General features: G+C 40.9%; 1 protein-coding gene and 5 long non-coding RNA genes across 6 annotated transcripts in view; 5 read left to right on the top strand and 1 right to left on the bottom strand.

The window, feature by feature from the left end:
- The first annotated feature begins 788 nt into the window (after window positions 1-788).
- Window positions 789-2737, top strand: LOC124861832. Its single transcript, XR_007036764.1, has 2 exons — window positions 789-1012; window positions 1864-2737. It is a non-coding gene; the product is annotated as an uncharacterized LOC124861832 (long non-coding RNA).
- A 658-nt stretch (window positions 2738-3395) lies between these two features.
- LOC124861795 lies at window positions 3396-5551 on the top strand. The gene is made up of 2 exons (XR_007036752.1): window positions 3396-3818; window positions 4689-5551. It is a non-coding gene; the product is annotated as an uncharacterized LOC124861795 (long non-coding RNA).
- A 704-nt stretch (window positions 5552-6255) lies between these two features.
- On the top strand, window positions 6256-8376 carry LOC124861822. Its single transcript, XR_007036760.1, has 2 exons — window positions 6256-6632; window positions 7503-8376. It is a non-coding gene; the product is annotated as an uncharacterized LOC124861822 (long non-coding RNA).
- A 957-nt stretch (window positions 8377-9333) lies between these two features.
- On the top strand, window positions 9334-10678 carry LOC124861855. The gene is made up of 2 exons (XR_007036771.1): window positions 9334-9457; window positions 10329-10678. It is a non-coding gene; the product is annotated as an uncharacterized LOC124861855 (long non-coding RNA).
- A 5588-nt stretch (window positions 10679-16266) lies between these two features.
- Window positions 16267-27660, bottom strand: part of LOC124861549 — a 263240-nt gene continuing 251846 nt past the window's right edge. The window contains exons 6-7 of the long non-coding RNA XR_007036665.1: window positions 16758-16833; window positions 16267-16681 (exon numbers count right to left, since the gene is read on the bottom strand). This is a non-coding gene — a long non-coding RNA (uncharacterized LOC124861549). The remainder of the gene's footprint in view (window positions 16682-16757; window positions 16834-27660) is intronic.
- On the top strand, window positions 17632-25023 carry kynu (kynureninase). Its single transcript, XM_047355354.1, has 14 exons — window positions 17632-17954; window positions 20420-20607; window positions 20683-20803; window positions 20892-20974; window positions 21815-21876; window positions 21958-22029; window positions 22231-22305; window positions 22391-22537; window positions 22631-22729; window positions 22825-22898; window positions 24085-24137; window positions 24334-24419; window positions 24545-24775; window positions 24862-25023. Exons 2-14 carry the CDS (start codon window positions 20439-20441, stop codon window positions 24979-24981), a joined length of 1392 nt encoding a protein of 463 aa, XP_047211310.1. The 5' UTR covers window positions 17632-17954; window positions 20420-20438; the 3' UTR covers window positions 24982-25023.

A 27660-nucleotide genomic window follows, 5' to 3' on the forward strand; every position in this document is an offset into this window, starting at 1 on the left:
TTCAACCATGTTTTCCAGCTGGAGCCAAACACTGTTGAGCTGGAGGTCACCTGTGCTGAAAGCCAGCAGATAACCAAACCCCAGCATGATTTCAATGTGTGAGAACATCATAGAAGAAGAGGAAGGGAGGAAATAAAGCTCCGACAGCAAGGGATCAATGTCTGTGGTGACGTTAACTTCAGGCCAACCGTGAGAATAAGAAGATAAAAGTCCAAAAAAAGACAGTAGATGTAATTCAACCAACAGCTCAGTGTGATAGACTACAGTATTGAGAACATCTAGTGTCCTAGTTCAAGTCCTCAACTGACCAATATCCTTTTATTAATTAATCTTTAGCATAAATTATGTTGAGATAGTTTATAAATCTTTAGACATTTTTTTCTAACTTTATCAATGGATTCAACTTGACATCAGTTAGTAAAGTTGAAAGAAAATTCACATTAGCTGACGAACCACCTGCTGTCAGCTCCATCCATCAGGTTGAGACAATAGGTCAGAGGTCATGACTGAAAGGCTTTAGGAGACGACAGCATAGTGTCTGGTTGGATAGCTCAAGGTGTTTGTTTAGAGCTCAGCAACATGGAGGTCATGAGATCAAGACTGAGATGTTCCTTGTTTTAAGAAGAATAAAACTGAACAATTTGAGAGACATTTGAACAACATTTCAAAGAATTTAACCAGAGGGAGTCAATAAGTCAACATGATGGACTGTAGGAAGGAGATTCCAGAAAGACTGGCTTCAACTTCTCATCAGGAGCTTATTTGTTGTGAAGAACCTCATAGGTTATATTTTGAGGAGTTCAGGGTTCAAACTGAAAAGTTGAAAAGCACCAAGAGAAGAGAGCTAAGAAGGGAGTGGACCCGATGGTGTGGAGGAACTGTCTGTGACCAGAAGATGCCAGTGGTGGAGTTCCTGGGTTCAAGTCCTGCCTGAGACGACCTGGAGAGAAGATCTAGACCTGCTGCAGAGAGTGGGTGAGGGGGCCGTGTCCCCTCCCCGGATAATCAAGAGGTAAATGGAGGAGGTTATGATCTTCTAAACAACACAAGCTCAATATTTTATTGCACATTCTGGATTTCTCTTCATTTGGTCAAACTAAACTTTGATACCAGTGACTTTAAACCTGAAAGTGTATTAAACTCACTGGAAATGTGGAGTTCTACTGGGAGAACAACAGGAGAAACTTTGGACCTGAGTAGAACTTGTAGCTGCTGCTTTCTTTCTTCAGCTTCTGGATCTTCTCAAACAAAATTCATTTAAAGTTGAATTCAGATTAAATTTTCTTACATGGAAACTCTAAAACAGATAATCCAGATTGGTTCAACAGCAACATCTGATCTGAGTTTCAGCAGAAACTTATAAAACATCTCAGCATCAGCATCTGGAGAACAACATGCTAAATTCAGCTAAACTGCTGAAAGAAGTTCAACCAACCTTCAGAAACTCAACATCTCAGCTGAACTCAAGTCTCTGAAGACAGTCAAACATCTTCAAGCAGTTCAAACCAGTTAGCATGTTCTGCTCCACATGCTAACACCAACATGTTGTGGAAGTTCTTCAGCAAACAGATCAAACTCCAAAGCTGACTAGAAGAACTTTGGATCTAAATGACCTCAGTTAGTGTCTCAATGCAACAAACTTTTATTTGAATCCAACATTTAAACCAATCTCATTGAGCTCATCCAGAAGCTGGAGAACCAAAGCAGCAGTTTCAGGTCTCCTCACATCTAAACCTTCTCCTCTTCCTCACCATCTGAACTCCACATTCACAGTCACATTAATACAGCTACAGATTTAAAGTCATTGATTTAAATCAAAGTATAGTTACCCAAATGTTGGCTCCATGTGCTTCCTCCATCCAGACCAGCTCAGGTGAAAGGTCAGACTGTCAAACAGGAAGTGAAAGCTTCCACTTCCTTTTATAGGGCGGAGCCAAGCAGACTCCACTAACAGGGCTGGATATCTTTACTGTCCACAGATCACATCTCCAGAGTCTGTCTGTCCATCTGATCCATGAATAAACTGAAGCTGACATCTGGTGACACCAGAAATCACAGCTTTGTCATCAGGATGGATGAGATTTTGCAATGGACCACCTGGTCTTCAGACCAGAATCTGAGGAGAAAACTGTCTCTGATGTTTCTTTCTCTGAATGGAGATAAATAAATGTTGACTTTAGTTTTTCATTTAGTCACCTTCAGAGAAACATTGCTGATAAACTGATGGAGATGATCTCAGAGTGTAACGTTTGAAACATGTTTCATGATCATCTGTGACCTGGTAGATCAGGTGTTGGTTAGTATGAACTGCATGGGCTTCATCTAAAACCAACTGTGTCATGGTTTAAACCCAGTAAACTGGAGAAAAGACAGACAGGGAATGAAACACAGAATAGAATAAAAAAGATTTCATTTTGACAGAGCTCCAATGACAACTTTCCTGCATTGAAAATACAACAAATGTTTTAAGACATAAAACATTTTTTTTTCCTTTTTTATTTCCTTGTTTTCCTTCAAATGGTTTTAAGAAGCAACATTCAGCTTTCTGACCCAGTAACTCATTTTATTAAGAATTAATTAAGAAACCAAACACATTTAACACGACTAAAACAAGATGAATTGCTAAAGGAAAGAACTCAGTGTGTCGTGTGAATTATTCATGATGTGATTTTTGATCAGTTATTTAGATTGAAAATAAAAGCAAATAAAAGCAGAAGGTTGCAGTAAACAGATAAAATGATTCCTTGGTCGGCTGATCTAGAAATGATCTGTTACTGGATACAAATTGACATTTACCTTCAGAAAGTTCAACCATGTTTTCCAGCTGGAGCCAAACACTGTTGAGCTGGAGGTCACCTGTGCTGAAAGCCAGCAGATAACCAAACCCCAGCATGATTTCAATGTGTGAGAACATCATAGAAGAAGAGGAAGGGAGGAAATAAAGCTCCGACAGCAAGGGATCAATGTCTGTGGTGACGTTAACTTCAGGCCAACCGTGAGAATAAGAAGATAAAAGTCCAAAAAAAGACAGCAGATGTGATTCAACCAACAGCTCAGTGTGATAGACTACAGTATTAAGAACATCTAGTGTCCTAGTTCAAGTCCTCAACTGACCAATATCCTTTTATTAATTAATCTTTAGCATAAATTATGTTGAGATAGTTTAAAAATCTTTAGACATTTTTTTCTAACTTTATCAATGGATTCAACTTGACATCAGTTAGTAAAGTTGAAAGAAAATTCACATTAGCTGACGAACCACCTGCTGTCAGCTCCATCCATCAGATTGAGACAATAGGTCAGAGGTCATGACTGAAAGGCTTTAGGAGATGACAGCATAGTGTCTGGTTGGATAGCTCAAGGTGTTTGTCTAGAGCTCAGCAACGTGGAGGTCATGAGATCAAGACTGAGATGTTCCTTGTTTTAAGAAGAATAAAACTGAACAATTTGAGAGAAATTTGAACAACATTTCAAAGAATTTAACCAGAGGGAGTCAATAAGTCAACATGATGGACTGTAGGAAGGAGATTCCAGAAAGACTGGCTTCAACTTCTCATCAGGAGCTTATTTGTTGTGAAGAACCTGAGAGGTTATATTTTGAGGAGTTCAGGGTTCAAACTGAAAAGTTGAAAAGCACCAAGAGAAGAGAGCTAAGAAGGGAGTGGACCCGATGGTGTGGAGGAACTGTCTGTGACCAGAAGATGCCAGTGGTGGAGTTCCTGGGTTCAAGTCCTGCCTGAGACGACCTGGAGAGAAGATCTAGACCTGCTGCAGAGAGTGGGTGAGGGGGCCGTGTCCCCTCCCCGGATAATCAAGAGGTAAATGGAGGAGGTTATGATCTTCTAAACAACACAAGCTCAATATTTTATTGCACATTCTGGATCTTCTGCATTATCACTGATTTCTCTTCATTTGGTCAAACTAAACTTTGATACCAGTGACTTTAAACCTGAAACTGTATTAAACTCACTGGAAATGTGGAGTTCTACTGGGAGAACAACAGGAGAAACTTTGGACCTGAGTAGAACCTGTAGCTGCTGCTTTCTTTCTTCAGCTTCTGGATCTTCTCAATCAAAATGCATTTAAAGTTGAATTCAGATTAAACTTTCTTACATGGAAACTCTAAAACAGATAATCCAGATTGGTTCAACACCAACATCTGATCTGAGTTTCAGCAGAAACTTATAAAACATCTCAGCATCAGCATCTGGAGAACAACATGCTAAATTCAGCTAAACTGCTGAAAGAAGTTCAACCAACCTTCAGAAACTCAACATCTCAGCTGAACTCAAGTCTCTGAAGACAGTCAAACATCTTCAAGCAGTTCAAACCAGTTAGCATGTTCTGCTCCACATGCTAACACCAACATGTTGTGGAAGTTCTTCAGCAAACAGATCAAACTCCAAAGCTGACTAGAAGAACTTTGGATCTAAATGACCTCAGTTAGTGTCTCAATGCAACAAACTTTTATTTGAATCCAACATTTAAACCAATCTCATTGAGCTCATCCAGAAGCTGGAGAACCAAAGCAGCAGTTTCAGGTCTCCTCACATCTAAACCTTCTCCTCTTCCTCACCATCTGAACTCCACATTCACAGTCACATTAATACAGCTACAGATTTAAAGTCATTGATTTAAATCAAAGTGTAGTTACCCAAATGTTGGCTCCATGTGCTTCCTCCATCCAGACCAGCTCAGGTGAAAGGTCAGACTGTCAAACAGGAAGTGAAAGCTTCCACTTCCTTTTATAGGGCGGAGCCAAGCAGACTCCACTAACAGGGCTGGATATCTTTACTGTCCACAGATCACATCTCCAGAGTCTGTCTGTCCATCTGATCCATGAATAAACTGAAGCTGACATCTGGTGACACCAGAAATCACAGCTTTGTCATCAGGATGGATGAGATTTTGCAATGGAGCACCTGGTCTTCAGACCAGAATCTGAGGAGAAAACTGTCTCTGATGTTTCTTTCTCTGAATGGAGATAAATAAATGTTGACTTTAGTTTTTCATTTAGTCACCTTCAGAGAAACATTGCTGATAAACTGATGGAGATGATCTCAGAGTGTAACGTTTGAAACATGTTTCATGATCATCTGTGACCTGGTAGATCAGGTGTTGGTTAGTATGAACTGCATGGGCTTCATCTAAAACCAACTGTGTCATGGTTTAAACCCAGTAAACTGGAGAAAAGACAGACAGGGAATGAAACACAGAATAGAATAAAAAAGATTTCATTTTGACAGAGCTCCAATGACAACTTTCCTGCATTGAAAATACAACAAATGTTTTAAGACATAAAACATTTTTTATTTCCTTGTTTTCCTTCAAATGGTTTTAAGAAGCAACATTCAGCTTTCTGACCCAGTAACTCATTTTATTAAGAATTAATTAAGAAACCAAACACATTTAACACGACTAAAACAAGATGAATTGCTAAAGGAAAGAACTCAGTGTGTCGTGTGAATTATTCATGATGTGATTTTTGATCAGTTATTTAGATTGAAAATAAAAGCAAATAAAAGCAGAAGGTTGCAGTAAACAGATAAAATGATTCCTTGGTCGGCTGATCTAGAAATGATCTGTTACTGGATACAAATTGACATTTACCTTCAGAAAGTTCAACCATGTTTTCCAGCTGGAGCCAAACACTGTTGAGCTGGAGGTCACCTGTGCTGAAAGCCAGCAGATAACCAAACCCCAGCATGATTTCAATGTGTGAGAACATCATAGAAGAAGAGGAAGGGAGGAAATAAAGCTCCGACAGCAAGGGATCAATGTCTGTGGTGACGTTAACTTCAGGCCAACCGTGAGAATAAGAAGATAAAAGTCCAAAAAAAGACAGTAGATGTAATTCAACCAACAGCTCAGTGTGATAGACTACAGTATTGAGAACATCTAGTGTCCTAGTTCAAGTCCTCAACTGACCAATATCCTTTTATTAATTAATCTTTAGCATAAATTATGTTGAGATAGTTTAAAAATCTTTAGACATTTTTTTCTAACTTTATCAATGGATTCAACTTGACATCAGTTAGTAAAGTTGAAAGAAAATTCACATTAGCTGACGAACCACCTGCTGTCAGCTCCATCCATCAGGTTGAGACAATAGGTCAGAGGTCATGACTGAAAGGCTTTAGGAGACGACAGCATAGTGTCTGGTTGGATAGCTCAAGGTGTTTGTCTAGAGCTCAGCAACATGGAGGTCATGAGATCAAGACTGAGATGTTCCTTGTTTTAAGAAGTATAAAACTGAACAATTTGAGAGAAATTTGAACAACATTTCAAAGAATTTAACCAGAGGGAGTCAATAAGTCAACATGATGGACTGTAGGAAGGAGATTCCAGAAAGACTGGCTTCAACTTCTCATCAGGAGCTTATTTGTTGTGAAGAACCTGAGAGGTTATATTTTGAGGAGTTCAGGGTTCAAACTGAAAAGTTGAAAAGCACCAAGAGAAGAGAGCTAAGAAGGGAGTGGACCCGATGGTGTGGAGGAACTGTCTGTGACCAGAAGATGCCAGTGGTGGAGTTCCTGGGTTCAAGTCCTGCCTGAGACGACCTGGAGAGAAGATCTAGACCTGCTGCAGAGAGTGGGTGAGGGGGCCGTGTCCCCTCCCCGGATAATCAGGAGGTAAATGGAGGAGGTTATGATCTTCTAAACAACACAAGTTCAATATTTTATTGCACATTCTGGATCTTCTGCATTATCACTGATTTCTCTTCATTTGGTCAAACTAAACTTTGATACCAGTGACTTTAAACCTGAAACTGTATTAAACTCACTGGGAATGTGGAGTTCTACTGGGAGAACAACAGGAGAAACTTTGGACCTGAGTAGAACCTGTAGCTGCTGCTTTCTTTCTTCAGCTTCTGGATCTTCTCAAACAAAATGCATTTAAAGTTGAATTCAGATTAAACTTTCTTACATGGAAACTCTAAAACAGATAATCCAGATTGGTTCAACACCAACATCTGATCTGAGTTTCAGCAGAAACTTATAAAACATCTCAGCATCAGCATCTGGAGAACAACATGCTAAATTCAGCTAAACTGCTGAAAGAAGTTCAACCAACCTTCAGAAACTCAACATCTCAGCTGAACTCAAGTCTCTGAAGACAGTCAAACATCTTCAAGCAGTTCAAACCAGTTAGCATGTTCTGCTCCACATGCTAACACCAACATGTTGTGGAAGTTCTTCAGCAAACAGATCAAACTCCAAAGCTGACTAGAAGAACTTTGGATCTAAATGACCTCAGTTAGTGTCTCAATGCAACAAACTTTTATTTGAATCCAACATTTAAACCAATCTCATTGAGCTCATCCAGAAGCTGGAGAACCAAAGCAGCAGTTTCAGGTCTCCTCACATCTAAACCTTCTCCTCTTCCTCACCATCTGAACTCCACATTCACAGTCACATTAATACAGCTACAGATTTAAAGTCATTGATTTAAATCAAAGTATAGTTACCCAAATGTTGGCTCCATGTGCTTCCTCCATCCAGACCAGCTCAGGTGAAAGGTCAGACTGTCAAACAGGAAGTGAAAGCTTCCACTTCCTTTTATAGGGCGGAGCCAAGCAGACTCCACTAACAGGGCTGGATATCTTTACTGTCCACAGATCACATCTCCAGAGTCTGTCTGTCCATCTGATCCATGAATAAACTGAAGCTGACATCTGGTGACACCAGAAATCACAGCTTTGTCATCAGGATGGATGAGATTTTGCAATGGAGCACCTGGTCTTCAGACCAGAATCTGAGGAGAAAACTGTCTCTGATGTTTCTTTCTCTGAATGGAGATAAATAAATGTTGACTTTAGTTTTTCATTTAGTCACCTTCAGAGAAACATTGCTGATAAACTGATGGAGATGATCTCAGAGTGTAACGTTTGAAACATGTTTCATGATCATCTGTGACCTGGTAGATCAGGTGTTGGTTAGTATGAACTGCATGGGCTTCATCTAAAACCAACTGTGTCATGGTTTAAACCCAGTAAACTGGAGAAAAGACAGACAGGGAATGAAACACAGAATAGAATAAAAAAGATTTCATTTTGACAGAGCTCCAATGACAACTTTCCTGCATTGAAAATACAACAAATGTTTTACGACATAAAACATTTTTTTTTCCTTTTTTATTTCCTTGTTTTCCTTCAAATGGTTTTAAGAAGCAACATTCAGCTTTCTGACCCAGTAACTCATTTTATTAAGAATTAATTAAGAAACCAAACACATTTAACACGACTAAAACAAGATGAATTGCTAAAGGAAAGAACTCAGTGTGTCGTGTGAATTATTCATGATGTGATTTTTGATCAGTTATTTAGATTGAAAATAAAAGCAAATAAAAGCAGAAGGTTGCAGTAAACAGATAAAATGATTCCTTGGTCGGCTGATCTAGAAATGATCTGTTACTGGATACAAATTGACATTTACCTTCAGAAAGTTCAACCATGTTTTCCAGCTGGAGCCAAACACTGTTGAGCTGGAGGTCACCTGTGCTGAAAGCCAGCAGATAACCAAACCCCAGCATGATTTCAATGTGTGAGAACATCATAGAAGAAGAGGAAGGGAGGAAATAAAGCTCCGACAGCAAGGGATCAATGTCTGTGGTGACGTTAACTTCAGGCCAACCGTGAGAATAAGAAGATAAAAGTCCAAAAAAAGACAGTAGATGTGATTCAACCAACAGCTCAGTGTGATAGACTACAGTATTAAGAACATCTAGTGTCCTAGTTCAAGTCCTCAACTGACCAATATCCTTTTATTAATTAATCTTTAGCATAAATTATGTTGAGATAGTTTATAAATCTTTAGAAATTTTTTTCTAACTTTATCAATGGATACAACTTGACATCAGTTAGTAAAGTTGAAAGAAAATTCACATTAGCTGACGAACCACCTGCTGTCAGCTCCATCCATCAGATTGAGACAATAGGTCAGAGGTCATGACTGAAAGGCTTTAGGAGACGACAGCATAGTGTCTGGTTGGATAGCTCAAGGTGTTTGTTTAGAGCTCAGCAACATGGAGGTCATGAGATCAAGACTGAGATGTTCCTTGTTTTAAGAAGAATAAAACTGAACAATTTGAGAGAAATTTGAACAACATTTCAAAGAATTTAACCAGAGGGAGTCGATAAGTCAACATGATGGACTGTAGGAAGGAGATTCCAGAAAGACTGGGTTCAACTTCTCATCAGGAGCTTATTTGTTGTGAAGAACCTGAGAGGTTATATTTTGAGGAGTTCAGGGTTCAAACTGAAAAGTTGAAAAGCACCAAGAGAAGAGAGCTAAGAAGGGAGTGGACCCGATGGTGTGGAGGAACTGTCTGTTACCAGAAGATGCCAGTGGTGGAGTTCCTGGGTTCAAGTCCTGCCTGAGACGACCTGGAGAGAAGATCTAGACCTGCTGCAGAGAGTGGGTGAGGGGGCCGTGTCCCCTCCCCGGATAATCAAGAGGTAAATGGAGGAGGTTATGATCTTCTAAACAACACAAGCTCAATATTTTATTGTACATTCTGGATCTTCTGCATTGTCACTGATTTCTCTTCATTTGGTCAAACTAAACTTTGATACCAGTGACTTTAAACCTGAAACTGTATTAAACTCACTGGAAATGTAGAGTTCTACTGGGAGAACAACAGGAGAAACTTTGGACCTGAGTAGAACCTGTAGCTGCTGCTTTCTTTCTTCAGCTTCTGGATCTTCTCAAACAAAATGCATTTAAAGTTGAATTCAGATTAAACTTTCTTACATGGAAACTCTAAAACAGATAATCCAGATTGGTTCAACACCAACATCTGATCTGAGTTTCAGCAGAAACTTACAAAACATCTCAGCATCAGCATCTGGAGAACAACATGCTAAATTCAGCTAAACTGCTGAAAGAAGTTCAACCAACCTTCAGAAACTCAACATCTCAGCTGAACTCAAGTCTCTGAAGACAGTCAAACATCTTCAAGCAGTTCAAACCAGTTAGCATGTTCTCCTCCACATGCTAACACCAACATGTTGTGGAAGTTCTTCAGCAAACAGATCAAACTCCAAAGCTGAGCTAGAAGAACCTTGGATCTAAATGACCTCAGTTAGTGTCTCAATGCAACAAACTTTCATTTGAATCCAACATTTAAACCAATCTCATTGAGCTCATCCAGAAGCTGGAGAACCAAAGCAGCAGTTTCAGGTCTCCTCACATCTAAACCTTCTCCTCTTCCTCACCATCTGAACTCCACATTCACAGTCACATTAATACAGCTACAGATTTAAAGTCATTGATTAAAATCAAAGTGTAGTTACCCAAATGTTGGCTCCATGTGCTTCCTCCATCCAGACCAGCTCAGGTGAAAGGTCAGACTGTCAAACAGGAAGTGAAGGTAGCCTCCAACAACAGGGCTGGATATCTGGACTGTCCACAGATCACAAACTGGAGAAAGGACAGAAACACAGAAAAATATCTGATTTATTGAGACACTGATCAAGAATGATCATCTCTGCAGTGTCTCAGCTCAGTTACCTTCTGCTACAACTAATCTGTCCACTAGAGGGAGCACAGAAACTTCCACTTATTCTCCTTCAAACCTAAAGATGAAATAACTGCATTCAGTGTTATTCAACAACTTTGTTAAAAATTTCAAAAAAGAAATGTTCTTTTGTGAATAAAATGATCTGTACCAACCTGAAGTTCAGCTTTTCTTTGTGAAGATGTTGACATTAACTTTGAGGGACTAGAAAAGATTCAGGACAGAAACGGTGAGATATCTCAGGGACTGCAGCTGTACCTCTTTATTATGATATAGTTTTGTAAGAACAGCAAGAGGATTTTATTATTGCTTTTTAAATCTATATTTTTCAGCACAGAGAGGATAAACACACTTCTGAACATAGAACAAAGTGACAGAATACATGTTCTGTAAAATATAGCATTAAAAAACTTCTTTCCAACACTGCTGAATAATTTAGATGAGTACATGAGTAAAGCTGTTGATTAAATAGTAGTAAAACATATAAAATGTACGTCTGGATCTGTATGGTTGGATGAACCACAGCATCAAAGTACAGCCGCTACATTCCTGCTTCCACAACATAGAGGTAGAAATAGCTGATTGTCATCATAAACCAAATTTTGTCTATTTATTGGAACTGAAAAATCTTTATTGGGTAAAATATTGATATTTGATAAAGAATGTGATTAATCCCAATTAATTAATTACAAAAACATTTATTAATTGGTTTTTTTGTTATCACATCCCATCATTAATCTATACCTTTATACAGGTACAAACTGCTGATAAAACAAAATAAAATATTAAAATGTATTAAAGAAAGGTCTAAATATGAAAGGTTTTTGTTTAAATAGTTTTTGTAAATGGGCTAAAGGTGCCGCATTCTCCAGGTCAAGCCACTTTTGAACCAGAAACAGCAGCAGAAGCGCCTGACCTGGGCTACAGAGAAGCAGCACTGGACTGTTGCTCAGTGGTCTAAAGTACTTTTTTCGGATGAAAGCAAATTCTGCATGTCATTCGGAAATCAAGGTGCCAGAGTCTGGAGGAAGACTGGGGAGAAGGAAATGCCAAAATGCCAGAAGTCCAGTGTCAAGTACCCACAGTCAGTGATGGTCTGGGGTGCCGTGTCAGCTGCTGGTGTTGGTCCACTGTGTTTTATCAAGGGCAGGGTCAATGCAGTTAGCTATCAGGAGATTTTGGAGCACTTCATGCTTCCATCTGCTGAAAAGCTTTATGGAGATGAAGATTTCATTTTTCAGCACGACCTGGCACCTGCTCACAGTGCCAAAACCACTGGTAAATGGTTTACTGACCATGGTATCACTGTGCTCAATTGGCCTGCCAACTCTCCTGACCTGAACCCCATAGAGAATCTGTGGGATATTGTGAAGAGAATGTTGAGAGACTCAAGACCCAACACTCTGGATGAGATAAAGGCCGCTATCGAAGCATCCTGGGCCTCCATAAGACCTCAGCAGTGCCACAGGCTGATTGCCTCCATGCCACGCCGCATTGAAGCAGTCATTTCTGCAAAAGGATTCCTGACCAAGTATTGAGTGCATAACTGTACATGATTATTTGAAGGTTGACGTTTTTTGTATTAAAAACACTTTTCTTTTATTGGTCGGATGAAATATGCTAATTTTGTGAGATAGGAATTTTGGGTTTTCATGAGCTGTATGCCAAAATCATCCGTATTAAGACAATAAAAGACCTGAAATATTTCAGTTAGTGTGCAATGAATCTAAAATATATGAATGTTAAATTTTCATCATGACATTATGGAAAATAATGAACTTTATCACAATATGCTAATATTTTGAGAAGGACCTGTAGATCAACTTATCTTAGACAACAGGATTGAGAGCCAAGGATAACTGACAGATCTTCACAAGTTCTCAGAGAGAGGTTACAGGAGCCGAGTCTTACGGAAAATAAGTTAACATGATTAGCTTTAAAATGTGTTCTTATGTATTTGTATCTCAACTCATTGGCAGTTGGAAAAAACATGAACAGAAAGAAAGCAAAGTATCACCTCTAGACCTACTACGATATATTGTGTGCTGCAATTATTTCACCATTAACATTATTAGTTTATAGAAGTACAAGATAAAAATAGAGAGCCAAAGCCAGAGTTTCAGGCGGCCCGGATCGGGGTGGACAATCTGTCCACCCATCTGGGAGAGGAGGTCTCTCCTGGAGGGGAGGCGCATCGGCGAGCCGGAGCAGAGAAGCGGCACCTGCTGAGACAGAAAGTATGCAGACACGTTCTGCGGACCCGGAATATAGGCTGCCCTGAGGCTGACAAGGCGTGGCGCCGCCCAGACCAGGAGCCCGGGGAGATTGCTTGCAGGACTTCCCTGGTAGTCAACATGTGGAAAGGCATAACCTTAAGGAAAGCGTTCAGACCCCAGAGGTCCAATATTGGAAAAAGACCACTAGTCTTCTTGGGAACAACAAAATAAACTGAATAAAAAACCCCTGGATCCCGCAGGGGATCCACAAACAATCGTCACACCTGGCGCCGAGCATGGACCAGCGTAGAGAGCATGCGTCCAAGCTCACGCGTCATCAGGGTGAAGGCCTGCAGGGATGCGTCCAACAAGCCCTCACTCGACTGGTCCAAGGGAACCAACTCCAAAGAAGAGGAGAGGCCCAACATTAGATGTGAGAGTGAGTCTCCGATCCGGCCCATCCGGGCACCCAAGTTGTGGCCCTACAAAGTAAATCGTCCGTGACACGGCATTGCGGTCGTGGACAACGGGCATTAGGTTTCAACGCCTCATCAGGAGGAACAATAAGAGAGGCAATGGCAGATTTGACAGGGGACATGCAGCCCAACCGAAACTTGGGCGCCTCATGCGTGGCAGCCAGGGCCTTGCCATCCGGCGTCAGGCGGGAAAAGGACCTCGTGTCCGTCCAGCAAGCATGCAGCTCCTGGATGTACTCCGACGAGGGAGGAACGACAAAGGCGGCCTCGGCATCACGACGCCTAAAGAAAGCGCTAGATGGAGCAGACTGGGCTGGGGGAACATCTAGCTGCAAACGGCCCATAGCCGAAGACACCGGTTCCCCTGCACCTCCCTGAGAGGCACTGGAGCCCGAACCTGAGGTCCGGGAGCCCAACTCCGGAAAGTCCTCTCGAAAAAGGGTGCCCAAGGCGCAACCGAAATAGCATCATCATCGCAATTCAAGGACCCGCCCTGTTCAGGAGGGGAAGTCTCGCCGCGGCCACCATCCGCCCGGAGAGACTGAAGGAAGGCCTTCATCTGGGCCAGCTCTGTCGAAAGCTGATCCACTCTAGTGGACAGTCCCGGGGGCCCGCGCAGCTTGGCTCTCCTCCCAGACGCCAAAGGCATGTCCGCAGCGGACCGTTTCGTCGAGGCCGCAGCTTGTCCAGGCGGCAACGGATCCTGCTGGACAGAGACCGCCCAGTCAGCTCCACCAAGGACAGCCGGGCCAACCGCACCGCTCGGGGCAGAATGCTGCAATTAGAGCAGGCATGATCCTCCCTGGGATGGTCAACACCAAGGCAGGGAGGGCACATGTCATGACCGTCCTCAGGCTGCAGAGGAGCCGAACAAGAAGCACAACATAGATTTTCCATGACCTAGGGACAGATGGGAACAGATGGGGTCGAACGGGCAGAAAAAACGCCATCAAGACCCTGTTATGGCAACAACAGCAACAGGAAGGACTCAGCATGAGCAGAAAACGCCACCGGCGAGTCAGACAAACAAGAATAAACAAAAGCGAGCAGTAAACCACTGCCGGAGAAAGTAAATAGGCTCAGTACGAGCAGAAAACACGACTAGCGAGTCAAGCAATCAAAGCAAAGCGGACAGCAACTACTGCCGAAAAAAAAAAAAATACAGTACAGACCAAAAGTTTGGACACACCTTCTCATTCAAAGAGTTGTCTTTAAGGTTAGAACCCATGACCATCGGGTCTACGGCATAGTGTCTGAAACCTTTCTGCCAACCAACCAAAGAGTGGCAGTTGGTATATGCAACATTCGAACCCAATGGCACAACACAAATGTTGGTTCCTCTTACATGGAAACCTGATCACCCAGACTACTTCAAGACCTTAAGTTTTAACAAATTACACAAAATATTAAAATTAAAAGTAGAACATGCTAAATTCATCACAAGTGCTTGAAGTTCTGAAAAACCTGCAGAAACTGACCATCAGCATTGAAGAAAAGCTTCTTAAGACAGAAACATGATCAAGAACCAAAAAGAAGTTCTTCAAGCACTTTAATCTCAGTTAGCATGTTTTCCTCCACATGCTAACACCAACATATCCTGAAAGCTGTTCAACAAACAAAGACCCTTGAATCTGAGTGATCTCAGAGTTTCTGTGCAACAAGCTTTCATTTGAATCCAACATTCAAACCAGTTTCATTGAGCTCATCCAGAAGTTGGAGAATCAAAGCAGATCTACTCAGATCTAAACTTTCTCCTCTTCAGTCACCATTTTATCTCCACATTCACACTCAGATTAATACAATTACAGATTTAAAGTCATTGATTAATTTAAAAGTGCAATTACCCAAATATTTTTGCTCCATGTGCTCCCTCCATCAGAACCAGAACAGGTGAAAGGTCTAAATGTCAAACAGGAAGTGAAGGAGTCCACTTACATTTATGGGAAAGTGGGTGGGGTTTTATACTGCCACCTAGTGGACTGGATTGTGAGCTCCATAAAGCCAGTCTATGGATTCATGGTGGACCTTGCTGACTCTCAGATATTTTGTTCCATCAGGTTCTGTTTCCACAGCTTGTTTGGGATCATTGATCAGCAGATGAAGCGTTTATGAAGAACTGAACCACTTGAGCTTATTGTTTGGAAACGAGTTAATTACCCGAAGCTACAGCAACATCTGGTGAAAATGCAAGTCTGGGGTCAAGTTAGGCAGCTCATGATGCAGGGTGTTAATGAGGGAGGTGTTTACAACACACTCACATTTAGGACTTTGGAGAGACTGTAATCATCACGTTATTAAATTCTCTTTAAGTTTAATGACTCTTTTCAGTCATTTAGAAGCCTTAATGTTTCAGTTATGAAAGTGGAATCTGTCATTCCTGACAAATTTAATAGTAGGACATTGTTGTTCTCAGTGAACATCTGGAAGTTGGTTTTACCAGGTCAGCGAAGTGAAGACACAGTGTGGACAGTCCACTCTTGGTGCAGCTGGACATTCTGTTGGAGCCGAGACACGAATCAGTCTGTCTTCATCAGGGGGGTCCAGCTCCTGTCCTCAAAGGTTGGTCGTCCTGAATGTTTTAGATGTGTCCCTAGTTCAACAGGGCTGAGTCCAATGGCTGAATTACCTCCTCAGTATGTCATCAGGTTCTGCAGAGACCTACTAATGACCCACCGTTTCATTCAGGTATGCTAAACTAGGGAAACACCTAAAATATGCAGGATATCAACCCTTGAGGACTGAGACTGGGCACCATAATGTACCTGGAAGTATTAGATGTCCTGTCTAGGACTAGAAAAGTTTGGGATGTCTCCAATAGGAGACTGGACAGAAGGACATCAGGGTTTCAGATGAACCAAAGATGAAGGATGATTAAATTCTTACAAAGCTGAGTCCTCTGCTAAACATTGAAGGAACATCCAAGAACTCTGTGGTGACACTTTTAGTTATAACAATCAGATTTTAAAATGCAGTAAATGCAGATATTGTAGTTTAGTCTGGAAATCTGTAAGAAAATATCAAACCATAAGTTACATGAAAATTAGTTTAATTAAAAGACGTTTCCACTGTTGGTGTCTGTGAAACAGCAAGACAAAACTTATAGCAGCTGGAGGCATCAGTTGATGGATGTGGTTAAGATCTCTCTTCATCGTGGATTCTCAGATGCTGCTTCAAAGTTACTAACCAAGTGAAGCATCGTCCACATCTGTCACAGCTGTAAGGCTTCTCCCCAGTGTGGATCCTCTGATGAGCTTTCAGATTGCTCAAGGTTGAGAAACCCTTGCTGCAGTAGCTACAGATGTGAGGCTTTTCTCCTGTGTGAATTTGCTGATGTTGCTTCAGATTCCTTGCGTTAGCAAATCTCCTGCCGCACTGTTCACACTGAGGTTTCTCCTCAGAGTGTCTCTGTTTGGAGCTGCGTCCCTCTTCTCCTTCATCTTCAGGCACGTCTGGACTACTGCAGCTCTTGCTCTATGAAGAAAAATAACCATACAATTTGGAGAGCCAAAGTAGTTGTGTAAAATTGCGACGTGTTCCGGTGACTTACATCTTCTAGGGATGACATTTTGTTCTCTGTGTCTGTGGGGAGATGTTAATAGTAGTGAGGAGGACATTTAGTGAACCTAAGAGGGATTTAAGCAGAGAAGATGGTGGAAAGACAGAGAGAAAGGGGAGATATTCTCCAAACAATGAACAGTGAATTAATAAAACGCTGTATGAAAACAACCAGCATGGTGAGTAAACATAAGCAAATCAAAATAATGATGAGCATGTAAATAACCTATGTTCAAACATTTGATGCTGTGTGACAATTAATTTAATCTCGCTAAGTTTTATCATCATGATTTACACATTTATATATCCAGTCTACACTGTCATCAGTTAATTTCTCTCCATTGATTGTAAGCATTTGTTTTTTTAACAACCAATCACAGCTCTTAGAAAACAGCGTCACAGCTAGCAACGGGGTCAACCACACCTCCTCACTAAGAGCTCTCTGAGATGACCTCTGAGAATCTTTATGAATACAGCCCCTAAAAAATTCTGATATAACATTAAAGCAACAAAACTGCTTCAACAGAGGATTGCAGATAATATATTAAAATTTGAATATAGAATACGAATGAATACAATCTGAATGCCCTCTGGTGGAAAGGGGTGAAACTTTCTTTTTTTCAGGGAAACCTAAATGATCTGTATTATAACAATGAAATACACCTTCACACTTACAGATTGGGGAACATTTAGGTTTTGCTATAATAAATCCTAACAAAAAAGAAGCTTCATTAAAATTATGCATCCAACATCACGGGTGCAGTTTGTGTGTGTCCCTTTGTGCCTTTAAGCTTCATAAAGACCAGCGCTCCCAGTTTCTAAATGGGAACAAATCCCTGCTGGCTGGTTCAGATCCGGTGAAACTAGTGCAGGGTTCTACAACAGCAGCTCCAAATATCATTTCTGCTTTTGTGGGGAATTTCACGCTGCAGGTTTCAAGTCTCCCACACAAAACTGAAACCAAAAAAAAAGAGGAACTATTTGCACAAACGTGACATTCATAGGAATTAATGCAACCCAAAAGTGTGGTTCAGCTGGTTAGCCGTTATCAGGAACTGGAGGTCGGTTAATGATGCAATGATTAACCTGAAAGTGCACACAGAGAGGGGTTAAAGAGCGCTGCAGAGGATTCAGTCAGCCTGTGTCTTGTCAGCAAAGAGGAAGCCCGTCCCCAACCAACTGATTCACAGTAAGTTACAACTTCTCATGTATACCAGCATTCAGAGAACTAAAGGAGCAGAGAAAACACAAATGAAACACTTCAAGTACAGTAAATAAAAATGTAATAAAATTACAAGGTAAGAATGATGGAAATAGATATATGTATCTTTAGCATTCTTAGCTAAGCACCAGTTTGTATGCATCCAGTTTCCATAGGAAGTTTAAAGGTGGCAGTAAGATGGGTTATTTACTTGTTGACGTTCAGGTCTAAGTCCATAATGACGTCTAGATTTTTTGCTTGGTCTTTAGCACATTTTGGGATCAGCATACAGTACAGACCAAAGGTTTGGACACACCTTCTCATTCAAAGAGTTGTCTTTATTTTCATGACTATGAATATTGTAGCTTCACACTGAAGGCATCATAACTATGAATTAACACATGTGGAATTATATACTGAACAAAACAGTGTGAAACAACTGAAAATATGTCTTATATTCTAGGTTCTTCAAAGTAGCCACCTTTTGCTTTAATTACTGCTCCACACACTCTTGGCATTCTGTTGATGAGCTTCAAGAGGTAGTCACCTGAAATGGTTTTCACTTCACAGGTGTGCCCTGTCAGGTTTAATAAGTGGGATTTCAAGCCTTATAAATGGGGTTGGGACCATCAGTTGTGTTGTGCAGGAGGTGGATACAGTACACAGCTGATAGTCCTACTGAATAGACTGTTAGAATTTGTATTATGGCAAGAAAAAAGCAGCTAAGTAAAGAAAAACGAGTGGCCATCATTACTTTAAGAAATGAAGGCCAGTCAGTCCGAACAATTGGGAAATCTTTGAAAGTGTCCCTAAGTGCAGTCGCAAAAACCATCAAGCGCTACAAAGAAACTGGCTCACATGAGGACCGCCCCAGGAAAGGAAGACCAAGAGTCACCTCTGCTGCGGACGATAAGTTCATCCGAGTCACCAGCCTCAGAAATCGCAGGTTAACAGCAGCTCAGATTAGAGAACAGGTCAATGCCACACAGAGTTCTAGCAGCAGACACATCTCTAGAACAACTGTTAAGAGGAGACTGTGTGAATCAGGCCTTCATTGTAAAATAGTTGCTAGGAAACCACTGCTGAGGACAGGCAACAAGCAGAAGAGACTTGTTTGGGCTAAAGAACACAAGGAATGGACATTAGACCAGTGGAAATCTGTGCTTTGGTCTGATGAGTCCAAGTTTTTGATCTTTGGTTCCAACCATCGTGTCTTTGTGCGACGCAGAAGAGGTGAACGGATGGACTGGACTCTACATACCTGGTTCCCACCGTGAAGCATGGAGGAGGAGGTGTGATGGTGTGGGGGTGCTTTGCTGGTGACACTGTTGGGGATTTATTCAAAATTGAAGGCATACTGAACCAGCATGGCTACCACAGCATCTTGCAGCAGCATGCTATTCCATCCGGTTTACGTTTAGTTGGACCATCATTTATTTTTCAACAGGACAATGACTCCAAACACACCTCCAGGCTGTGTAAGGGCTATTTGACCAAGAAGGAGAGTGATGGGGTGCTGCGCCAGATGACCTGGCCTCCACAGTCACCGGACCTGAACCCAATCGAGATGGTTTGGGGTGAGCTGGACCACAGAGTGAAGGCAAAAGGGCCAACAAGTGCTAAGCATCTCTGGGAACTCCTTCAAGACTGTTGGAAAACCATTTCATGTGACTACCTCTTGAAGCTCATCAACAGAATACCAAGAGTGTGCGGAGCAGTAATAAAAGCAAAAGGTGGCTACTTTGAAGAACCTAGAATATAAGACATATTTTCAGTTGTTTCACACTTTTTTGTTCAGTATATAATTCCACATGTGTTAATTTATAGTTTTGATGCCTTCAGTGTGAAACTACAATATTCATAGTCATGAAAATAAAGAAAACTCTTTGAATGAGAAGGTGTCTCCAAACCTTTGGTCAGTACTGTATATGATGTGTGTGTGTGTTCAGTTGTAGTACTCCATAATCTGAGCTTGGAAATCACATAAACGTTGAATAAAACTGGCCTGAGAAAGGAGCCTTGAGGTACCTCACATGCAGAGGCGAATGTAGGTTTTGACCTACAATCTAACATCCATCTAAAGTCTGTCTGTGGATCTCAGGCTATTTTTCTGTCAGTACGCTAACAAAATGTCAAGCAAAGAGAACATTTAAACTCAGGTATTTCTTAACACTAACTCCAGTTTCTCCCACCTGCTTTAGCTTTTTAAATGTTAGGTTCGATATGGGTCTGTAATTACTTAATATCGAGGCCATGTATAGTTCATGAACAGTTTCAATTCAATACATGATGTTAATCTAAATGCCCTAATGTTCTGGAGACACACTTACTAAATAATTTGCATCTCATTAGAGAGAGTTAGAGCCTGTTTAACCGGGACATTCCTAATGCCAGACTGCACACCTTAAACTCTGCTTTAAGTTACGTGATCCCTCTGGTTGTCATTACTGAAGGTCTTCTACTCCCACACCAATGGACGAGCTTTTTGACTTAGATCCCACAGAGGCAGTGAAACAGGTGTCCTCCTTGCTGGGCTGCAGTCCCACCTCTGAGAATGTATCCAATTACTTTGACAAACATGACAAACTGCGCCACCTCAGGGGGAACTTTCTGGTGCCCAAAATTGCAGATTTGCCTCCTTGTAAGTAGAAAACATTAAGGATATATTGACATGAACGTGGAGTGTCGTGATGATCTAGTATTCACTCTCTTGTAGCTGATCTCTCGCTGGTGGATGGAAGCGAAGAATGCATCTACCTGTCGGGAAACTCTTTGGGTCTTCAACCCAAAAATGCAAGGAAATATCTTGAAGAGGAGCTAGACAACTGGGCTAAAACGTTTGTTGATTTCATTATTAGTTCAGTTAATTATTTAAGATGTTCGATTTTATTCACATCGTCTTGCTGTCCTTTTCCTTTTCAACAGAGGTGTTCACGGTCACACTGTCGGCTCGAGACCTTGGGCGTGGGCTGAAAACAACATTGAGGATCTCATGGCGAATATTGTTGGCGAGTTTGGAAAAATTACAGAAAACACTGAAACGATGTAGGAAGAAATTAATCTATAAACACAGAACAGCAATGTAAATAAATCATAACATTCCACAAAAAAACAGATAAAAACGGACAGAAAATGTTGTTGGGAGGAAAAGCAGTGTAGCCATGCATAAAACCAGTGCATTTCCAGAAATGTATTTACCTTAACTTACTCAGAACCTACAATCTACTTCATAAAGTAGCTCATACGTTTTGTGACAGTTATATACAAGTTTGGAAGTGTAACCTGTAGCCTTTGTGATATTAACCATACAAAATACCAGTAATATCAGGGTAAGTGCGGCAAAATTATCAGTAAGGAAATCGGTTTTGGTCCAGAAAGTGAGCCGTGAGTCCAATGAAAGTACCATGTTTGTTTTGACAAAGATCTTTAAAGAAACATCTAAGTTTAATGTAAATTCTGGAAAAAAAAAGCCACAAGGAAGTTCTTGTAAAGTAACCAATAACTTTAGTTAGGGTTTACCAATCAATACGTTGTGGGTAACCTGTAGAAAGCAACATGGATAAACTGAAGAAAGGAATCCATAACTTCTTAAAAGAAACCTTCAAGTTTCAGAGACGAAGCTGTAGCTTCTGGGACAGTTTGTGAACATTATTTCGAGATTAATCTCTAAAGCAAGATGTAAGTTCAAGAAACTACCGGCTGCTTAATGTTTTTAAACCTTATTGAAACCTTTTTCTCTTCACTACGTCTCCCGAATGCATAGACAACTCCTATCTGACGAGCTTGGCCATCTGATATTATCAGTAGATGTCAAAAACTAATAAGAACATTACTATGTTTCGTTTCAGGAGCTAAAACGGAGGAGGTGGCACTGATGAATGGCCTGACGGTTAATCTGCATCTTCTAATGGTAACATCTTGCAGAAATATACTAGAAGTAAATTGTTTGACAAGTAGAAGAATGTCAGTAATTTCATGATTCACTCGGCAGCTGTCCTTCTACAAACCAACTCAAACTAGACACAAAATCCTCTTGGAGAACAAAGCCTTCCCTTCAGATCATGTGAGTACGTCCAAGACATTTTCAGACGCATTTAAAAGAAGAACGTTCTGCAATCTCTCGGAATCCTTTTCACTATATTTGAATAGCAATCTTGTCCAACCAGTGAGCCACTTCTGACTAAGATTTCTATCACATAGGAAAACCTAAAAGACCCAGAAGTTTCTTCCGCGTCTTCATTGTGAATTGTTTTTCTTATGTCAGTACACCATAGAGTCTCAGATCCGCCTGCGAGGATTGGAACCTCAGCAGAGCATGGTGCTGCTGTCTCCCAGACCAGTGAGTCCAGAACCTCATCCTTGAAAGAGTTGGCCCTGTTCATCACTGGTTCCCCTAAATGTTATGTTTTCCCCTGTCCGTTTAGGGAGAAGACACCCTGAGAACTGAGGACATCCTCAATGTAATCGAGAAAGAAGGTGACACCATCGCCGTGGTGATGTTCGGCGGGGTTCAGTTCTACACCGGTCAGCTGTTCGACATGCACGCCATCACAAAGGCTGGCCACAGAAAGGTAACAGGAACCTATGTAAACACATCGAGATGTGTTTAAATTATTCATAGGCATACCACAGTTTTTGAATAAAAGCTTTTTGTTTCTCATCAGGGCTGTTTTGTTGGATTCGACTGCGCCCATGCAGTGGGAAATGTTGAGCTGAAGCTGCATGACTGGGGCGTCGACTTTGCCTGTTGGTGCTCCTACAAGGTCTGCTGAAGAGAGCCTGAATCAAACAGAAATGAAGGAAATGAACTCATATCCAGAACTGTTGATGACACCTGCTTTTCTTTTTGGATTTATAGTATTTGAATTCAGGTGCCGGCGGTCTCGGCGGGGCATTCATTCATGAAATACATAAAGATACCATCAAACCAGCGTAAGTAACACAACCAGTGTTTTGGAACAAACATAGAATAATACTTTATCTTTTTAAATCATAAAAAACAGCACAGAACTGATTTTTTTTTAAACACAACCAAACCAAAGATTTCCTCCATTTCTTATTAGCCCCATCTGCAACATGTCAACAAAACTGAGGATTTACAGCTTACAAACACAGGCTTACCCCTTGTTAGGCTTCATTAAATTGACCAAGAAGAAAAAAGTGGGACTTGTCATCAAAAATACACTTACAGTTTGATGCAGATGTTGTACATGTAGGGACGTAAATATGAGCACGAAATGTGTTGGAATAAAAATAAATGTTCTGAGGATTTCACAAGGTCAAAATCTAGTCATAACTGAAAACTCTGTCATGAAATCTCAGATAATCACATTTTGTTTTTACAAAACCCAAATTATTTTCTGTGGTAAATGTTTCTGAACTGTTTGCCAATTTCATAGACATCGTAAAAGACATCTGCCCCAAAAGTGACAGCAAAGCATTCTCTACCAGGCAGCTGTTAAATCACACATGTGTAGAAGAAACTGGGGGCTGTGAAACGAGTCGAAATCAACATAACATTTCAGTGGTAGAGCCTAGAGAGCGTGACATGGTCACAACCTAACTTAAACATTCCTCGATGAAGCGACAAAATCTGTGATTGCTCCAAAACTATAATAGGTATCAAATGCTAATTTACTGAGGGAAAGTTTATTTTCCGTGTTTGGGGTGTATCTACCGTGAAGTATAGCTAAACTATGCAGCTCTAAAGAAAGCTGGGTTTCCTCTCTTCTGTTACATTTATTTGCTAAGTTGATAAACATCAAACCTTGCATGCATACCAGCAGAGTCAGCAAATTATTTCAAACCAATCTGCACATTTTCATGCATCTTATGGAAGTTTGTTCTACCCAAACATGTAGCGACCCAAAAATCATTAAAAGAATAGTACATTTTACTGAAGAAAAACAGCTTTTTTACAATAACCCATTTTGATGTTACACCAGATAAAGTAGTCCTCAGTCTGATGGTAGCTGCATTACATTTCTTAACAATATTCAGTAAAAACCTTATTTTTGCAAAGCTGCTTAAGAAAAACCAGGAGAAGATTAAATATGACTTTGCTGTTCCTTAATTATCTGCCATTAATATAAACCAGATTAATTTGTGTCTCCTTCAGGCTGTTAGGATGGTGGGGACATGACCTGAAGACTCGCTTCCAGATGACCAACGGTAAACCTTTACCTGCAGCCAGTGCTGACTAAAGCCTGGCTCTGTGCTTCCATCTTGTGGCCCTCTTTGGTATTACATGAGCAGTGACGTCTATTATGAGTAGAAACGCTTATTCAGTTCGATGAAGTTTGCCATTTAGGCTATAAATAGCTCAGTATTGTCTTACATGGACATTTTTACTGTTTTCTGTTTCCAGTGATGGAGCTGCAGTCCGGAGTGAGCGGCTTCAGACTGTCAAATCAACCCATTCTTCTCGTCTGCCCTCTACAGGCCAGCTTAGAGGTACTGCACTTAAAATCTAAATTCAGCATTTGTTTCATTTCATTAGATATCATTGATTTATTGTTTTTAATAAAGTTCTGAGTAAGAAACTAGGAGTTTTTAAAGTCGCTTGTAAAATTTTCCAGGTGTTTAACATGACAAGTATGCAGGCGCTGCGGAGGAAGTCTGTGCTCTTAACTGGGTACCTGGAGTACCTGATAAAGCACTACTACACAGAGGACCCGGCCCAGCCTCACAAACCATACATCCGAATCATCACGCCCTCCGACCCTCAGCAGAGAGGCTGCCAGCTGTCACTCTCTTTCTCCATCCCCATCAGGAGAGTCTTCCAGGAGCTAGAGAGGAGGGGAGTCGCTGTAAGCAGCTCACATTCTCGTACTTCTTTGCTGAAGTAAAATCATTTTTTCTAAACAGTGCTTTTTTTTGTAATCTCCTGTGGCAGTGTGACATGAGGGAGCCCAGCGTGCTACGAGTGGCACCGACGCCGCTCTACAACTCCTTCAGCGATGTGCATCGCTTCATCGAAACGCTAGGGAAAGCTCTGGCATCCAGCAGCAGCTAGACCTGAAAGAAGAAACAACAGCCTCATCAAACCCTGCATGGGCTGCAGGGTCCTGCAGACATGCATCCATTATGATAAAACACCTCATGTTGAACATGTTCATCTGTGGCTGAGATTTCACACTAATTTCCTAATAAAGACTAATTTTAAAGTTGGAAGTCTGTTTTTAATACTCTAGGCTCTTGCCTGGTTGAAAGGGCAGAGTCTGCTGTGATTGGTCAGTAAATGAGTAGAAAATAGAACCAATAACTGATTGGAAAGGCACTGATTAAGTTTCTGATCTGTTGAAACCTGTGTTCAATATGAAGTAAAGTAAAAGTCTTGTGGAGGGCAATAATAAACCTAGTTGTACGGACACTACAGGAAATATAAAAAGAGAAGAACTGCTAATGCTTTGTTTTAAAAAGAGGGCAGATTTCAAGTTAGTATTTAATTACAATGGCATTTTGGATTTAAATAATTATATATTTAAAAATTATTTTTACAAACCTAAGCTCAACTCTCTTAGTTTTTAGCTCAACTCTTATCTACCTGACCCTGACAAGCAATAGGTTGGATTTTCAGTAGTTCTGAGTAGCTATTATTTTGATTCTGTAAGTTGTTTGGTAGCATGCTAGCTTAACTGTTAGCTGCCATCTTGACTGTGACTAGCTGTTAGCGTTACTGTTTGCCAGACTCTGGCTAGTTATTAACCTGACTAAACAAAACAAAACAAATTCCTTGTATGTCCAAAAACGTACTTGGCGATAAAGCTTTTCTGATTCTGATTCTGACTAGAGCAGCTTTTAGCTTGACTAAACTAGATGTCTTACTTTGACTTAGATTATTTTATACGTTAGCATAACCCTGAGCCCTGAAACACACCGACTCTTCACGCTACAATCTGATTTCTTCAAAACATACAGGGTCTGACCAAAGGGTCAGTCGACGGACCACTCAACTTGTGAGAATTCACAGAATAGTATGTCCTGGAAACCATGTTTACCACATCCATAATGACAATCTAAATAAAACATTTTAAATGCAATATTTCATACTGCTATCTCCATTCATTCCTTTTCCTTCTGGCGGTTTTCCTTGTATGCAGGGTGTGTCGTGTCATATAAATCAGTCCTGTTCTCTGCTTCGACAATCAGTGGCTTGTCGTACATCTCGGGAATTGACCAGGCGAAACTATTTGGGAACCAAAGCCATCGGAAATTGCGCGACATTTATGTCGCGATTTGACCATTATAGTTTGTATTTTCACCATAGCGGAAGTCTTTTACTTTGTCATCGTGTCTCACTTCCTGTCTGGCTCGTGACATTTCTGTTAAACTGCAGTGTAGGTCCGACCAAAACAGAACCCTGGTCGATCTTGGTTGCAGAGTCGGAGTCGCAGAGAATCGCAAGCGGTCTATGTGGCCCCATTCACTTCAAGGTGTTTTAATAGCTATGGACGTCATATTGTCGGATTGTAAGCCACATTGGGTCCAGTGGGTTTTTGGGGTCATTATCAATTAGGTTGATTGGATTAACCACTAGCCTGACTGAGTAGCTGTTAGATTGACTGGTATGCATCTGATTCTTAAAACTTAGACCATTCTGATTACTGTCTACTTCAGGTAACATAGAAATTACTTAGAAAGAACCCCTTACAACCTAATTAAAAATACATTTTTTCTGCTCAAAAGCCACATTTTAGCAGAAAAAAAGGAGCTTTGTCCAGTAAACCTTTCATGCTTCTTCATCCCTTCATAATCCTTCTACTCCATTGAGTGTTTTGGTTGCAACACCCCAGAAGCTCACAGCATGGGCTTTGAAAATGACACGGTAAAGGACGCATGAATCCGATCGGACCTCACTTCACCCGGCTGCTGTACATTACACACCCCAGTCCCCTGAACAATTACCACCTACTTTATTATAACGCTGACTTCTCCCTAATGCTTCTGCATGTGTTTATGCACTATTACCTTGACGGATGCCTGCTCTGCGATGAGACATAATTGGCATATCAATATGCAAAACCTAAATGGATTAACCTTCTTTAAAACTAATGAGTGTTTGGACGCCCAGCTGGGGAATGGACCTGAATTAGCATTTGTCATCTTTTCTGGGCTGATATGAGAATAAATAATTGAAGAGAGGCTGGTATTGTCTTTCCTGGGGCTACTACAGCTTAAAGAGACGATACAGTAATGTAGGAAAAAATGAACATTATGCAGATTTACTGTCTTAATAATGACAATGAGCTCACTGATTTCACACTGGCTCTGAAAGCAAGATTACAAAGGCGCTTTTTAGATCCGCTGGAGTCTCATACACCAAACAAACTGGTACTTTTTAGGTTCTGATACATAGTGTCACATCTGAGGAGACAAAGAGTCCATTTTTAGTTTTTGTAATTGTGTCTGTCTTTGGAGATCAAGCATTATTCAGTTAAAACCACTGGTATCTCAGATTCTGAATAGAAAGTGTCACTAACTGACAGAGAGTTGATGTTTGCCAACAACTCCGGGTCAGAACTTGTTCCTGGCAGATTCCCGGGGCTCCTGGATCTTAAAACAGTTTGGGGCTTCACGCGTCCCGTGGGCAGTCGATGGTGGCACCAGTTAACAGGTAACAGGGTTGAGAGCTGCATGAATCAGAACTAATTACCTCAAATAGCCCCAGCCCCGGGCTTTTTTTTCCAGTTCA

Source organism: Girardinichthys multiradiatus, chromosome 24 (assembly GCF_021462225.1).
Source record: "Girardinichthys multiradiatus isolate DD_20200921_A chromosome 24, DD_fGirMul_XY1, whole genome shotgun sequence".
NCBI classification, from domain to species: Eukaryota; Metazoa; Chordata; class Actinopteri; order Cyprinodontiformes; family Goodeidae; genus Girardinichthys; species Girardinichthys multiradiatus.

Excerpts from the sequence above, each read along its gene's own strand:
- kynu (XM_047355354.1), top strand. The coding sequence starts at position 20,439 with ATGGACGAGCTTTTTGACTTAGATCCCACAGAGGCAGTGAAACAGGTG. Across the intron at positions 20,975-21,814 it reads TCTCATGGCGAATATTGTTG|GAGCTAAAACGGAGGAGGTG; the intron begins GCGAGTTTGGAA and ends GTTTCGTTTCAG. Across the intron at positions 21,877-21,957 it reads TTAATCTGCATCTTCTAATG|CTGTCCTTCTACAAACCAAC; the intron begins GTAACATCTTGC and ends TTCACTCGGCAG.